General features: G+C 40.3%; 1 protein-coding gene across 1 annotated transcript; it reads left to right on the plus strand.

The window, feature by feature from the left end:
- Positions 1 to 792: 792 nt before the first annotated feature.
- On the plus strand, positions 793 to 16,395 carry SLC4A1AP (solute carrier family 4 member 1 adaptor protein). The gene is made up of 14 exons (XM_054396487.1): positions 793 to 1,329; positions 2,171 to 2,354; positions 3,061 to 3,183; positions 4,043 to 4,103; positions 4,966 to 5,105; positions 5,242 to 5,402; positions 6,161 to 6,230; positions 8,893 to 9,082; positions 9,910 to 10,021; positions 10,631 to 10,868; positions 11,596 to 11,670; positions 12,595 to 12,665; positions 14,970 to 15,042; positions 16,255 to 16,395. Exons 1-14 carry the CDS (start codon positions 793 to 795, stop codon positions 16,302 to 16,304), a joined length of 2,085 nt encoding a protein of 694 aa, XP_054252462.1. The 3' UTR covers positions 16,305 to 16,395.
- The last annotated feature ends 598 nt before the right edge of the window (positions 16,396 to 16,993 follow it).

Here is a 16,993-nt window from a genome sequence, read left to right on the forward strand (position 1 = left end):
CAGCTAACAAATACGGTAGGACAAAGGAGCCTCGTCGCCGGGAAAACTGCTAGATTTTGTGAACCAACAGAACCTAGAACTGGGATGACCCTATGAATAAAGCAAATTATAAGTATCAAGAAATCAGTTGTTCAGCACCTCACCAAGCAGTGTAGTTTCCACAATGGCAATAGGATCCAAGCTGGCAGTTAACTGATTACATTGCTGCTTCTCCTGGGGGGAGGAGAAGAAACAAACGTGAGATGTAATTATTTCTGGTTGTAACAGGGGCTGGGCCACACCGACACCTCACTGAGCAGGGCCCACGGTACGCCCTGACTTGCTTGGAGAAACTTCATCCACCGCACCCGGCTCGCCCCCCGCCCCCAAAAGGCCTCGCCGCCCGCTCTCCCTCCCCAGCTCCAGCTCCGGGCCCGCGGCTGTCTCGCATCCCGACCCGCGACTCGCCCCTGGGCACGAGGCCCACCCGGCGCGGAGCTCCCCCCCCGCCGTACCCCGCAGCATCCCCGCCGCTCCGCTCCGGGCCGCCAAGCCGGAAGTGGGCCCCGGTCCGCCACCCGAAGCTGTTCCCCCACCACCAGCCTTCCTTTGAGGAGGAAGGGAAGCGATCGCCGCTGCTACAGCTCTCGCCCCGCTGCTGCTGTCTCACGCCTTGTTTTACTCCTTAGGCTACCTTGGGCCATGGCCGAAGCAACGACGTGACCCACTGGAGCTGCACCCTCCCCGCCCCGGTACCGCAGCAGCAACAGTGCTCGTCCCCGGAGGACTCCATTTAGCAACGGACTCGGGAAGATGGAGGAGGCCATGGAGACCGAGGCAGTTGCAGAGTCCGTCGCCTTCAAGCTCCCGAGCAGGCCGCTGCCTGCTGCGCCCCGCGCAGCGGAGGGCGGCGAGCCAGGACCCAGCCCGCCACTTCCCCGCCCTGCCGCTGCGCCGGCGGCGGCGCCGCGCTACGAGGAGCCGCCGTGGGGCAGCCGCCCGCCGGCCGGCGCCGGCTATGGGCTGGAGGTGCTGAAGGGCGGCGTTGTGCTGGGCTCGGTGCGGCTGGAGGACGGGAGTTGGTTCCTGGTGGGGCGGCTGCCCGGCTGCGCACTGACCCTGGAGCATCCGTCAGTTTCGCGGCATCACGCCGTGCTGCAGTACCGTGGCGCTGGCAGCTCCTCCGACAGCCCTGATGCCGTTGACGCTGCCGGCTTCTACGTGTACGACCTGGGCAGCACCCACGGCACCTTCCTCAACAAAGCGCGGGTGCCGCCCCGCACCTACTGCCGGGTACGGGTTGGCCACGGACTCCGCTTCGGTGGCAGCTCTCGTCTCTTCCTACTGCAGGTGGGTCGGGACCTGGGCGGTTCTGCTGCACTCCCTGGGGCATGTGTCGGGTGACTTAAAAGGTAAAGGTTTCCCCGGATCTGGATCATGAATTTACCCGGCTTCGTCTGCATCTCCCTGGCGTTTCCGGGTGAAAGCCACTTCTGAGGAGTGAGGCAGTTTAGATGTTTAGGAACGCTGCAGCACTTCACACAGCCAGATGCTGCCGTAGTTGTTTTACTGGGGAAAAGTCGTGAGCTATAGGTATCCACTGCCAGCTTCCCGGAAAGGTTTGAGGCTGAAGGACAGAGCAGGGCCGTGGGTTCCCCCACTGATGCATCGCTCTGGTGCACAGGGCAGCTCTGCCGAGGGCTCAGCGTGAGAACAGGCATGGCAGCTTCATCCAATATGCAATAGGTGCAAAAAGCATTTTTCTCCAACAGCGTGATGCATCAGGACAGTTTCTGTGACAGTATGATGCGTCAGGAAAGTAAAGCACTAATACTTCTTTGTGAACAAGGGGAGCTTTTTTTCAGCAGGCACTTAGAGAGCCCTGCATGCATTTCAGAAGCTGCTCATTCTTTCAAGTTCTCCCATTTTGCCTTCTGCCTTTAAAATACAGATACGTTTAAGATTGATCTGTCTACCATAATGCTCGTGTCTTACTACCCACCCACCCCTTTTAGGAAAGAGCATTATTTTTATTTATGAATGCAAACCATAACAAATGGTCTAGTAATTCCACTTTTTGAAGAGCACTATAACAATGTGTTTATGTTATTGTACATAATCTGCATGTATGTTGAAAATACTTCTCTTTGTTTAAAAGAACCTTTCTGCTGAATTGCTGTTTGTGACATAGGGACCCAAAGAGGACCAGGAGTCTGAGTCAGAACTAACTGTCACTCAACTGAAGGCACTGCGTAAGCAGCAGCAAGCAAAATTAGAAAAGACAATGTTGGGAGAGGACTCTGATGAGGAAGATGAAAAAGAGGAAAGAAGTGAGAGGAGTCAGAACACTGATATGAGCTGCTCATGGGGAATGGGTAAGTGATAATGTATAAATTAGCTGATAGACCTTGGAAGGTCTTTAAGCCATTTTTCAGTGAATACTCACATTGAAATTCCAGCTGAATGCCAAGTGTCCCAATCCAGGAGAAGTTTGAGTACAAGTTAAGCTTTTTCATTATAGAAAGAGAAGTATTGTGACAGGGCAAGCTTATATCTGGTGGAAAATATGCTAGATCTTTTAAAAGGGAGAAGGTAATTTGCCTGCACCTATAAAAGGCCATGAAACTCAGAGTTTATATTAATACTTTGTTCTTGTGATCATGTCCAAACTTCTGCCTGAGGTAAGATTTGATTAATTGAGACTTTTCTGCAGTATGACTGTTTTTAAACAGGAAGTCCACATCTTAAAATTACGAAAATTGTTATTAATGAGCTTTTCAGTATGAAATGAATTGGTTTTTTTAATGGAAATATCCAAGCATGTAGACCCTTGAAAGTGCTGAAACTGCAATGACATTCATCTGCAAAACTGTATCCCATGATGGAAAAACTAATAGCAAAAAAAGAAGCAGAGTTGATCTTTTTTTTTTTTTTTAATAGGATGCAGAAATAATATTCAAGTTAAGGGAAGTAATCTTAGAATGATGTAGCAGCTACTTCCTTCAAGCTAATGAAAACTGAAATATGCTGGTTCTCTAACAGGTCATTTTTTTCTTTTGCATTTTGTATGTCTTCTTCTAGGGGAGGATGCTGAAGAGGATGAGGTTGAAGAAAACCCTATTGCTGTTGACTTTCAGGATGTACAAGATGCCTTCTACATGAAAGATCCTAGGAAGGCCTTACAGGGATTTTTTGACAGAGAAGGTACCTTTTTTCCTAAATACAGTTTTTTTTTCTATTTGGCAGAGTGTGATGTTCATGCTCATATTTTTCTTTGGGAATTAAGGTCTGGGAGGTAAACATTTCTGTTACACTGTAACTGAGGTTTTTGTTTGGCCAGGTTTTGGAGGGGAGAGCAATGGTGTTTTGGTGTTTTGGTTTGGTAAGGGTTTTTTTACTAAAACTTAATTCATCATTGTTACCTGAGATGTAGTTACTAATTCCTAAACTGGGAGTTGCAGAGAGCACCTTGGTATCTCTCTTGAGTGACACTCATCCACATGTGTGCTTTGAAGCTATACTCAAAAATCCAAACCCATCAAATTCCAGGCTGTTGTGTTTGGAGATGGCAACAATTGTGTGACAGAATTGGAAGGTATAAAAAGATAGAGGACAACAATGCATTGGTCTAAGTTTCTGATAGTTGCTAGTAAAACTTAGAGATGACTCAGATATTTGCTAAAGTGAAAAATTAATCTTCAGGATAAACAGCATCTGTGAATCCAGATTGCAGACTGTTGATACTTAAGTGTCATTTACTTCAATACATACAGAGACAAGATTGTTTTTAATTTGAATTGCATATTCTTCAAGAGGCCACTTAGACGTGTTTTTTGATCTAAAAAAGTCTTGATTGTGGAAAAACAACCAAAGAGTTGTATCAACGGAAGATACCATGGCTTAAAAAAAAACACGCAAAAAAACACAAGGCAGCAAATTCAATCCTTTGATATGTAACAAGAACATTTTATCTCTTTTGTTTGACCATGGCATTCTTCGCTGTAAAGATCATTCCTGCTTATTTCAATTTTGGTTACTACATCAACTTTCTTTTCCTCTCTAGGAGAAGAGTTAGAATATGAATATGATGATCGTGGGCACAACAGCTGGCTTTGCAGGATCAAGTATGTGTATCTCCATTCATTGAGGAAGTAGAAGCTGACTTCTTTGAATACACAAAACAAGAGCTGTAGGAATTACTTCTCCTGTGACACTTGGCAAGGAAAGACCAGCTGTAATTAGACCGAACCCCTGATACCCACACAGGAGTTCAAGGATCAGTGTGTAGTTCAGGGTACTCCTTTCTGGTCCAGCAGCATTTGGTTTTCCCTAGAGATGAAAACTGCGAAAGCAAGAGTCCACTTGTTTGGAGAAAAAAGTGAAATTGAAATAAGAGAGAAGAAACTGGCAAACAGTATCTTTCAGTTCCTAATAGGACACATAAAAAGATCATTCATTCTACTGTGTACCCAGTTTCTGATATAAGCCAGTTTTTGATGAGTTCCTGAAAGAAGCTGATAATGTCATTCTTTTATTAGACAGGAGAGAATGAGGTGAAAATTAAGTCAAGAGGATAGGTCTCAAATGGAGAGGTACAACATTTCAATAATTGTACTAGTTAAGAAACCTGTACTTCAGCATGGAAAGTACTTGTTACTGGTGTTGCATGGATTCGAGATACTGATGCTTACAATGATTTGGGGATTGGTGTTTAACCTTTTAACTGCCTGTATTCCCAATGGAATTAATATAGGAAGAATTATTTTTTAGACTAGTGAAATAAAAATGTATTTGCATGTTTTAGGAAATCCATGCTTCTGTTTTGATTGGTACCATATGAAATAAAAAATTAAAATATTTCATACATAAAAAAAGCCTAGAGTGAAATGAAAAAGTCAATACCCCTGTCATAACTAAAGTATTTGGGCAGCATCTGTGAAAAGCTATTTGTATTTGACCTGTTCTCTGATCCTTCAAACTGAACAGGTTGCCTGTGGATGATGCATCAGGGAAGCAGCTGGTGGCAGAGGTTCTCCATTCTGGAAAGAAGAAAGAAGCAATGATACAGTGTGCGCTGGAAGCTTGCAGGCTACTTGATGCTCGGGGAGTACTGAGGCAAGAAGCAGGTGAATAGCTAGTCAAATGCTGTGATCATTCTAAAAGCCCAAAATTACAGATTTGAGATTGCTATCTTGAACTTACTTGCATGCCACTGAGCAATAAAATAATTCTGTTTCTTGCATTCTGCCTTACCTTTCCTAGTATCCCGAAAAAGGAAATCGAAGAACTGGGAAGATCAAGATTTTTATGACAGTGATGATGACACCTTTCTTGATCGAACTGGTGCTGTAGAAAAGAAACGACTCAACAGAATGAGAAAAGCTGGTAAAATAGAAGAAAAACCAGAGACATATGACTCCCTGGTAAGAAGAATTATTGTGACGTGCTAGGCTAGTTCTCCCATGTGCATGTATTATTACTAAGAAGGAAAATAAAAAATACTTACTTATCTTTTCCTGTTAGCTTCAACTCTGAAATAATTTCAGACCTTTAGTTCTCAGTTGGCCAAGTGAAAATAAAATCGTGGGTTTTTTTTATCTTTGGACAATACCTATAAATACCTGAAAATATTGCTTACTTTTTTTAGTGGAAGCATACTACCCTGCTTTTGCCTGTGTAGTATTGCCTTCTACTTGGTAGATCGTGACAGTGGGTGAATGATATACCAGAACAGGATGTTTTTCAAAACTCAAAACAGTTTTGAAGCATCAGAAAATAACTGCAAGCTTTCAGATGCACAGGGCACATCCCAAAGATGGATCTTAATCTTTTCAAAGAATAAGCAGCCTAGATTGACAGATGTATAACAACTAAAAGTCCTACACAGATCATAGCAGGGGGTTGAGAGGGACCAGGGTTGGAGGATCACAGTGTCAGTATAACATTACTGCAAAAGTATTATACACATTATTATGTTTCAGAAAGAAAACTATATGAACAGTATGTGAAAGGACTGATAAGTTGTTCATGAACAATCTAGACTATATTTTTTTTCAGCCCAGAAATTTCTGGTCAAAGATCAGAAGTAGAAAGAAGGAGGTAATTTGGTAGGATATTTGAATAATTCTTAAAATGGAGTTTTAAGAAGACAAAAAGATCTTCTAAGCATGTTCTTTCATAGGTCACAAAGCTAAATGAAGCTGAAAATGAGCTTTCTGAGATAACAGAGAAGCTGAAGGCTTCAGGGAAAGGTAAGGCATGACCTTTATTTGATTATAGTACTTTCCATAAAGAACAGTGAAGAGATAAAAATGCATCTTATGGATTTCTGTCCTAAGTGCTTTTTGCTTCTAGTGTCCACTCTTTGCAAAGGGGTAGGACAATTTGCAAGTCACCGAGTTAGCTACAGAGGATACCTCATCCAGTACTTTATATACTTGCTAATGAATGCAGTTTTTTCCAAAGCAAATGACATTTAAGATAAGGCGGTGAGTGTACAAGCTCCTGGATCTTAAGAGAGTAAGCACTGTTACTATTTATCTGCCCATACTAGTGAAACCAACTCAACTGAGGAACACTTTTTTTTTTTTTTTCTGCTCCCTCCAAAACCATTTGTAAAGGAAGAACAAATAACTGGCAGAACAGGTAGTATCTCTTATTTCATTTTTTTTCATTGTAAATGCACCTTAAAAATGAAAGTCTGGGAAAGAGTCAAAGAAAAGGAGTCAAAGAAGTTGACACTTAGTCCATATGTTCAGTGAACTTGCTAGCTTATGGGGGTGCCATTCCAGTTCTGGGACTATGCCTTTGTAACAAAGGCAGAGCCTTTCCAAAGTGGTGATTGCATCTGGTAGTGAGTTAGATTTTCAAATCATGGTGTACAAATAGCTGCATTTTGCTTTCTGTTACCGATGGTGTCTTGTGGAATAAAATGAAAGCATGAAGGAAATGTATTTATGCTGGTTCTTCATACAGAAATGTTTTTAATGGAGTTGGCATTAATAAAGATTGCAGCATCAGTCAGAAGAGTTTCTTTCCAAGAAGCCTAACAGCAATCTGATAGCTGGGCTAGCCTTTGTGCATCATATGGGTATGTTTCTTTCTAGCCAAAAACTCATTTGTATCAGCCTTTTGCTTGGTGATTCTTTATACAAGATCACTGTTGAGGAAACAATACTGTTCCATTCTAACTGAGGGGTCAGCTCAGTGACTTTGAAGGAATTGTTTTCTGTTGTGATAAGTAGTTAACAATTGACTAGTTGACAAATTGTTCTCTAGAGTTCTCCACGGCTAATTACTGACGGGCTGATTGGTATCTTTCATTCACTGATGCAGCTGAATGAAAATCAAATACATAGAGCTCTTCAGTGTCACCTTTGGTTGCCTGTTCAGAAAGAAAATTATCAATATGTTGGTGTAGTAGTAAATAGTTCTATAGCTTTTTTTTCCATTGGAATATGAAGTATAACAGCCATGATTGATTCACCTTCTAGTTCTGCAGCTAAAGCAGCAAGCTGTGGGACTATACCTTTAATTTTTCTGAATTACCTGACTAGAAACTGAGCTGCATCTTTGAACTTTGGGTTAAGTTAAATGATCATTCTGCTCAACTCCTGTCTGCTGGAAGTTCTGTTTATATGTTGTTTGTCTTGGTCCATAAATAGTATGCAGAACAATAAGAGTATTTCTATCTTGATTTCCTTTATGACATGTTTTGCCATCATTTATCTTGCATGGACGTGAATACTACAACTGCTTCTTACCTTTTGAAGACTCTTAATTCTTTACATCTTTGAACAGATACCATTGGGACTTTCATATATTTGCTAATTTAAACTGTTTTGTTCTAGATCAGAAATACCCTTTTCGATCCAGGCCTTTTGTAAACATGACCTTGTTAGACTTTTCTGTAAATATTTAAGTCATGCTCTTAACAATAACTTCTTCTGTTTTATTATGAAACATTTAAAATGTTGAGTGCTACTTAATTACCTCAAAATAACTCACTAGTCACATAGTGATGCTTGTGCATATATGCTTAAATGCTTTTAATGCAGCAAATGTCAAATTTGCCACTTTTCATACAATATTAAAAGGCAAAAGACTGCCCGTCAAAAGACTAGTTAAAATTCTAGCAACATTGTTCTTGCCTCCAAGTTATCTTTTAACACCATATAAAAACTTAAAGCATTGTTCAAGCTAAAGAAAGGAGTTTTCCTAGGGTTTTTGTTTGTTTGCTTGAAATTCATGTGTCAGAATTATGTGTTTATTGTTCTTAGTATTTAGAGCTTTAGGTTTTCCTTCTGAATTTTATTTTAATTAATCAAATATGCATAGAATTGTTAATATTTGCAATCAGATGGAGCAGAAAGATTGTTGTTACTTCAAGTACTTTTCGAGTGTTTTTTCGTTAGAAAATCCGGTAAAACAAAGATAAATTTTGTGTGATTGGCCTAACATATGAAACTATTCTTGTGTGCACTCAGTCATCCAGGGGTAGGAGGCAGCATCATATGTTGATTCATTTCAAGCTTTGCAAATGTTATTACATAAACATTCCAGAAAAGTCAAAGTGGGAAACACAATGCAGTGGTATGGGATTCTTGGCAGTTGTGTTTATTGTGGTGTGACTACAAGAAAGCCATAAGTCACTTTTTAGGGAGAGCAGACCTTGAAGTGAGATGAACAATCTAGAACAGAGACATTTATTCATACAGAAACATACAGTTTTAAGGGAGGCTTTGTTATGCAAGTGGATTAAAGTTTACTGTCAGGCTTTTGTTAAGAGAACCTCTATTGTTTCACCTTTCAACAGAAACCTTCAGGGAGGATACTTGTACCTTATTGTCTAAAGGTAGGACTGAGTTCTCTGGCCACCTGTTACAATATGTATCTTCCCTTTGTATTGCCTAGTCCAGTCCCAGCCAGCAGCTCAAGATTCCTTGGATGAATTCATGACTGAAATAAAAGCAGGATCCACCTTAGACAGTGTGGCACGAAAGAAGCTTCACTTGCGGTCGTTTGAACTGAAGAAAGAGCAACAGAGACTGAAAGCGTTAATAAAGCTTGTCAAACCTGCAGAACTGCCTGAGCTAAAGCCCCAGTAAGTCTTGGCTAAAGTGTCAAACAATTACTTTTATCATTGTTCTTATCCAGAAGCAAGCCAAATAAGTAGACAGCTTTCTAAACACAAAAGCCGTATGGCCTCCCAAACTACCTGTCTCATCTAATTCAGGACCTGCTGTGTCTTTTGGCTGCTGCAGCATCTGTTTGTGATGCAGACGCATCACAACACTGGAGTAAGACAAGCCAACACTGAGAGGATGAGGGGGGAGGCATTGGAAGCATAGTGTCAGGTTTTTAAATACTTTCTTAATCCCAATCCGCATCCAAAAGGAACTAAAAAAAATTACAAGTACTATGCACAGCATAAAAATGATTATCAGTCTGTGAAATGTGCCTGCAAGTCAAGTGCAGTGGCTGTTCAACTACTGCCTAGCAGCACTACTGCAGTTCAGGAGGGTGTGTGCTGGGTTCATCGTTTGCTAGTGGCAGCTTTATTAGAGCTTTAATTACTTAATTATTTCATTTAAATTAAACTTTGTCCTCTCAGTGTGTTTTTATATATACATGTGTAAGTATGTGTATCAACTGAATTTGAGGGAGATTCTGTGATACAGATGTTGGTGCTTTTTTTCGTATTTATTTATTTTTTGCTTCCTTTTACGGCAAGTGTTTGAATCCTACAACATGTATGTGGGATGGAGGAGTCATCTCCTCCAGCTTCCTCCTTGGGTGCTGCAAGTGAGAGAGAAATAAAAGGATTTGTATATATCCACTTCTAATTTGCAGATTTATTTTTGCATTTGTAAACATAAGACTTGTTTGGTGCTTTATATGCTGTTTTCATTTGTATCTAATGTTTATTAGGAGTGGGAGTTACACTCTGGAAGCAGAAAGCAAGCCTAAAAAGATCACCCTCCCTCTCTTTGGTGCAATGAAAGGGGGGAGCAAATTCAAGCTGAAAACTGGAAGCCTAGGGGTAAGTTGGACTCATAAGTGCTGCGAGCCAGAGGCTACTTCTTAGACGCTTCGTCAGGCTAAGGAGACTGTAGGTAGCAACTGTGTCCTTTCACATGCACATGGAAACAGCGTAGAGGCACAGGCCTGCAGCAGTGGAAGGTGCATAGGGCAGCAAGCAGTGGCTGTTGGATGTTGTTTGCTGCCAGCAGTTCCCATTCTGAGCCCTCGTGAGCCAGTCTCCTGGGGCACAGCAGCAGTCAAAAGGCAGTGGATTGAGTAGAGGCATTCTGGGAATATCAAACTCTCAACCATTGCTGTATCTCAGCAGCTGGTCCTTTACTTTCTTTTGGTTTTCTTGATCTTAGAGCTAAGATCATATCCAAGATTGATGCAGTTTCTTGTGTCCCTCTTACGAAAGGACTGCACTCCTCTTCTGTGGACTGGACATAGACATCTTCTGTCCCTGCTAATAGCTATTCCTTAAAACCTAACTATTCTTCATCCTGAGAATGTTTCCTTACCAGATAGCTATCTGTCACAGCAATATGCGTGCTTTCTCTTGTAATGAACATCCGTGGCATCTACCTCCATTTATCTTAGCACTGATGCACAAGTCTTTTGCCTGCAGAAGTTGCCTGTTAAGCGTCCAGATATCCCTGAAAGCTTGCTGAAAATGAAAGATGATGGACCGGAGGAGGAGGAAGAGGAAGAAGAGGAAGAAACGGAGGAGAAGCAAGTAGAAGATGCAAAAAACAGAGAATCAAGCATGGAAATTAAAAAGGCAACAAAGGAAGAAACAGGAAAAGAAACAATTACTCCCAATGGTTCTCCTTGCAAGAACAAGAGTGTAGAATCCCTTCAGGATGGTAAACCACTGTTTTTGACTTTTCCAATAATGAAGCTGTGTCTGTTAACTGCTGTATTTTTCAGAGCTGTGTGAGTCTCCTAAGGTTTGATTCGCAGGTTCTCCACCAGGTGTCTCTTCTGAAGATTTTTGCCATGTGTCCAGAGTGTGTGTGCCAACAGCTGAGTTCCGCATGGTTCCAGTTTTTCATGGTTTTGGTGAAATAGAAGAAATCTCCTAGGCTCAAGAAGGGTCTTATTTTGATACACCCTGCTTTCATTAAATTGAGTGTCCATACAAAAACAACTACAATGAGTTATTGGCAGGGAGAGTGCCTGTGTTTCAGATCAATTTGTAAGGAGGAAAAATAATTTTAAAAATGGTAATGGAGTTATCTTTCTTGTATCTGTGTGATTTATGTCCAGACCCTCTTTTTCTGTATAAGCTTGATGCATTTGAAAACCCAGCAACAATGTTGCTCAGTAAAAGATGTGTTTGACAGAAACCTAATTCTAACTTTTTGTCTTAATGCTGGGCAGATTGCTCTTGAAAAGCATGTTTTAAGTGTTCACAAGTTTTTCTTTAATATTGTTCTTGGTGGATGAAATAATTTGGAGAACTTTTGAGAGAAGAGTTCTTTCTGCAAATGTAACTAAGTGTTCTCTTTTGTACTTTGGCTCCGAGATGCTAGCACTTTACTCAGACTTACTGCAGAGCAGTCACCTAGCTCGCTCTTTTTTCTTTTACAGGGGTTCCTTTTCAGCCTGAGCCAAAGATACTGAAGAATAAATCCCAGATGGGACCCTCACAAGAGAAACCTCAAGGTGAGTAGCACAGTTTAGGTTCTATTGTACAGTAGCAGGTGGGTTTACTGTCAGTTAAAGGAAACTAAATCTAATCTAGAGATTAAAGAATCTAGAATTGAAATAAACAATTGTATTTTGCTTGGAAAGTGGTAAGTGTATGATGAAGACAGGTCACTTCAACAATATTTCAGGTTTTGCTTTTCGTAGTCACTACCTGCTTTGAGATTTTGTTTTAAAAAAATATCGTGAGATGAAAAGAAAAATTATTTTAATTTAGGAGCACAAACATAATGCTTTTTCCACCCTCTTATTCTCTTACAATAGCTCTTAACACTACAGAAGGACAGAACTTTCCTTTGTAGTATTTGTCACTTTATATAATGTTAGCTAGGAAGCTGTTAGTGACCCAGATGATCCCCTATTTGTACACAAAAAAAGACATCCTCAAAATGAAGACTGTTTGGTGTACTGAACATGAAGGATGTCTGTATGAATCGTCTGTTTTTTCATAACTCAGACTCTCAAGAATGCTATCCTGTCATCATCTCATCTGTAGACTAAGGCACAAAGTTACAGCTTTTTAGGAAAAAAAATGTGTTGGTCCTACACATTTCCTACAGTTTCCTTCTAAATCCATCATGGCAGTGATTACAGATAGAGACTATCCTTTAGAAAATAAACATCTACCATTAACTAAAATGTCTTGGAGACCCCCAAATAGAGGACCTTATTAAAGTGCATTCAGGTAAGTGACTGACAGTGTATTAAACGGAAGTTAATAAATCTATGAAAAACAAAAATATGTTCCATAGTCTTAATTATGAATTTTGTTGCAACGAACTGTCTTGGATTTCCTTTTAGATGTTTTTTATGTGAACTTCCTATAAGATTGTTTTTGATAGAATTGGTCATTTGTGATGTATCAAAAATTTTTCTTCACAGCGTCTGAAGCAGTACATAAGGAACCTGAAGAGACCTCTGAGAAGGTTAAGAAAATCAGTTGTTCAAGCAAGGTCAGTTATGATACAATGATTCCCATAGCTTAAGAGTTTCAAGGAATCATTTAGTAAACTCTTTATTAGTGAAATGGCAACAATTGGTGACTGGAGTCACCATCCCGAGAGGTGTTCAAGAGGGGATTGGACGTGGCACTTGGTGCCATGGTTTAGATAGTCATGAGGTTTAGGGTGACAGGTTGGACTCGATGATCTTTGAGGTCTCTTCCAGCCTTCTTGATTCTATGATTCTATAAGTATCACTTGGTGATAGTAGTGCTTTTCTGCTGAGTAAGACCCAAATGCACAACCACACAGATTTTAGTCTCCAATGAAAAGGTCAAGCACAGCATATCAGGCATGACAGAGACTCTCAATTCAGTCTTTTTTTTTTTTTCCCCCCACTTTTTCACTTGGCAGTAAGCCAAGTGTTGTAGAATATATGTGCTCTCTGGGCTAGTATGCATTGCATATTCTCTGTAAGATGTGGAAAAGGATAAGTCTAAGAAATTACTGTCTTTGCAACCAAATTATGAGTGGCTATACCAGATAATGTTCCTCTTATATAGTATTGTTCCAGTTGGAAAAGACCTCAAAGATCATTACGTCCAACCGCTGATCCAACACCACCATGGCCATTAAACTCCGTCCCAAAGTGGTTAAGTGTATGAACCTTGTACATTCTGGGACACAAGCAATTGTTGCCCCCTGAAACAGGGAAGGGAATTCTTGTGACAGTGTGCTGTTAGCCTAATGATAATTGTGAGACTCTTCTCTTTAGAGTGCATCCCACCCTTCTGTTGACTGCCATCAGAGAAGATTACTGTACTTCATGGGCCAGAGGTTCTGACCACTATGACAGTTTCTATCTGCTGGCCATTTAATTTTATCCCTGCAGCCTGTGTGTGCTAACTGCTGCTTTGTTAGTCCTGGCAAAGGACCCAAGGATATAAAGGCACAGCAGTCCTTTGTTGCTGGACTACAAAGTATGTTGATAAAAACAGCAAGAGTAAATTTATACCGTTAAAGTCTAAGTTATGCCATTTCTATGAACATGGGAGAACAAGGCAGCTTTTCATGCTGAAGCAGTCAAGTCAGCACCTCTCATCAGCACAGAGCTCATTCTCACAGTGAACATTCTCCAAATGCCAGGTGGCTTAGCTGTATTCTCTCCCCCATCACAAATCACCTTTTCTGCATGTTTTCTCTGTCTTGGGGCTCAGATCTTGATATGGAAAACATCAACCAGAAGTCAGCACTTTTTTTGTTGTTCTTGGTGGTGGGTCTTTTGTTGGGTTTGCGTTTTTGTTTCGGTTTGGTTTTTTTTCTTCTAATATTTGAATAATAACTTTGAATCATGAAAACCTGGAAAAACAATTATAAAGTGACTGTTCTAAAGCTTTATTTTAAAAACTGTTCAAGTCTGCAGTCTAATGTTTTGGAAAACATTAGTCTTTGGAAATTTTGGAAAATAGCAGTCTTCGAAAAGAACTGTTTTAGAGCTTAATTTGGGCAAGGAAAGTTTTCTGAGGGAATGAAAAATTGCTTGAACTGCATAGCTTAAGACTGTGTCATGATACTACAGAGTAATGCATTAGTGCTGAGTAACCTGGCTACATTCTGAGCTCTAAAATCTTTCTCTCTATAGTTGTATGATTTTTTTTTTCTCTTTTTGCTCTTGATCACTACCTGCAATTGTTGACAACAAAAGTTATTGAGTAAAGGTGATGCTGATGTGGCAACATTTTAAAATCTAGGAACAAAGAGACATCACTGTGTTCATATTTAAATTGCAAGTGACGTATTTGGTTTGCTTCAAACATTTTAGTGATGCCAGTGACATAAAAAATCTCTCTTTTCTTTTGAAAAACTAAGTTACCTTTACATAACAGCTGAACTTTTGTATACTCCAGTTTGAAAGTCACATTAAATGTGAAGTTTTCAGTGGGATTGCACACTGAAATCAGTAAAGCACTTCTTGGAAATTCTGCTCTGAAACTTTTCTCTGCATAAAGAATTTTTTTGTCAAATGACACATGAGGATGACAAGAATAAACTCTCCAGAAATGGATGGTTGTTTTGAGGGGCAGATTGGACTGGATGACCTCCAGAGGTCCCATCTAACCAGCATTTCTATTACTCTGTGACTCCACTAGGAAAAAACAGGATGTTTGAGGGTTTAATATTTCTTCTTTTTTCTGTGTTACTGTTTTCATCCCTGACCCTTGACCTTCACTTTTCAGTATTTAATGAGCAATTTAGTGGCTTGTGGCACATTGCTAGAAGGGTGCAGCACCTTAAAAGTATTTTCTCCTTTTGCAGATCCAACAACCTTTCTTTTCCTCACAGTACCCAGATGATGACCCAGACTACTGCATATGGGTTCCTCCTGCTGGTATGAACCATTTCCTTGGCATTTTTAGTCTTACAATTCAAGAATCTAGCTAATGGGTAGTCAGGGTGTCCCTTTAACTTTTCAAGAAAATTCAGCAATCCTTTATCCAAAACCTGATGTTTTTTGGCATGTTGTGCCCCATATTTGTTGTATGGCCCTGCAAGTGTTGCAGTGATATAAAGATCATAAATGTTGTAGCTTCATCTCAATGGACAGATGTATCTGAAATTTGTTTCCCAGTTTTGTAACAACTGAGAGAGCTAACTTCATTCACACATAATATGACGATTTGTTGAATGGCAAGCTCAAACCTTCACTAGGAATAAATGCTTCAGCAATCTTAGTATCCTTAGCTTCTTGTAGAAGTCTGAAAATCTTGGGTTTTGCAAAAATTATTGGATTATAAACGTTGGGTGGTGTTTTGGAGAGAATGCTTTGGTGACACTCTGGTGAAGGCACTGAATAACCAATATACACATCCAGGATGTGTTAAAGTTGGGGAGAAATGTAATTTAGTTTCAGAGTGGTTCTAGCCAAGTGAGGTTATTCTTAAACGGTGTAATGAATTTTCAGTTTCTCTAAAATAGAAAATTAATTTTCAGACACTGAAGTTTTCACAGTCAGATCAAAGCTTAGCTTTTCACGTGGTAGATTCATTACTATAGTTTTTATGAGGCTGTTGTAGGCTTAGAATATAGATAGGCTCCCAAGGGAATAAGAAAAAGGAGAATAAATTTCACTGAAGAAAACATTAATGTGGTGAATCATCCTTCAATCAAAAGACTGCATTCTCTGGCACAAAATACATGATTCAGTGGCTCATGAGGAGTGACCTGGAATAGCCAAGTGAACTATGTCCATAAGAGGGAGTTTCTTTTTCTGTCTCTGCCTGCTAATCAGATCTACCTTCTAAGCTGGCATAATGATGACACCAGAAGGGGAAGAAGAAGAAAAAGAAAACAACAGAAAACCACACCACCCATCAAAACGAGGAATATATCATGTAATCTTGACACTATTAGTAAGGTTAAGAGGAGTTACATACACAAATCGAAGGACCATTTGACTTGTAATAGCCAGTCCAGCTTCTTATCCTCCTTGTGCTTGTCTGACTGGTGCTGCCTAGAGACTCTTCCATACTTGGATACACACTTTTATCATGGATGAGTGCAGGGGAAAGAATTAATGCAACTATTTCTCTTTGTCCATTAGGTCAAAGCGGTGATGGCAAGACTCATCTCAATGAAAAATATGGCTACTAGTCCCCCAGAGTCTGTCTGAGGTTTGAAGGACTGCTCTATTTTGGACTCTTTTCACCAGACGTTAAGTGAGGGATAAAAATGTTGTTTTTTCACATGCTGTTCCAAATTCAAGGGAATCAGCAGCCACTCTGGCTGTCACCTTTCCCTGTGTGCTCTTTGTTTGTCTTTCAGATAACTTTTTTAAAAGTAAAAAGCTGTGTATTCTTCTGCCTCTTCTTTGCCTTTTAGCTCTGTCCATTTTATTTACCTTCAAACTGTAGGCTCCTTTTGTAAATAAAAGTATACAAAAAAATATATAAAAAGCTCCCAACACCTGTGTAGTTCCAGGCTTCACAGAATTTCTTCATATTGGTTTTATGCAGTTAGGACAAATATCCCTGGTTTGCTTCTGTGGCTGCAGTTTGAAAATACTGTCAGGATAAGTGCAACCTAAAACTTGCTGTGTGGTTGCTTTTGGTTTTTTTTTCTTCTGGATGGGAAAAAGCCACCTATTTAAAAAAGAAAACTGTTTTCACTTCTCCCTTATGCAGAATACGTGGAATGGACTGTAAAGGGTGTAGAAACACTGAAGAATTGAATTGGCTGAGTGGAGACCTTACTGCTCTCTATAGCTACCTAGAAGGAAGTTGTAGTGAGGTTGGGGGGGGTCAGTCTCTTCTCCTAAGTAACTCATGATATGAGGAGAGAAA

This window comes from Indicator indicator, chromosome 2 (genome assembly GCF_027791375.1).
Source record: "Indicator indicator isolate 239-I01 chromosome 2, UM_Iind_1.1, whole genome shotgun sequence".
NCBI classification, from domain to species: domain Eukaryota; kingdom Metazoa; phylum Chordata; class Aves; order Piciformes; family Indicatoridae; genus Indicator; species Indicator indicator.

Bases quoted from the DNA above. Each gene is read 5' to 3' on its own strand.
- SLC4A1AP (XM_054396487.1), top strand. From the start codon at position 793: ATGGAGGAGGCCATGGAGACCGAGGCAGTTGCAGAGTCCGTCGCCTTC. The intron at 1,330-2,170 runs GTGGGTCGGGAC...TTTGTGACATAG, and splicing joins CTCGTCTCTTCCTACTGCAG to GGACCCAAAGAGGACCAGGA. The intron at 15,043-16,254 runs GTATGAACCATT...TTTGTCCATTAG, and splicing joins CATATGGGTTCCTCCTGCTG to GTCAAAGCGGTGATGGCAAG.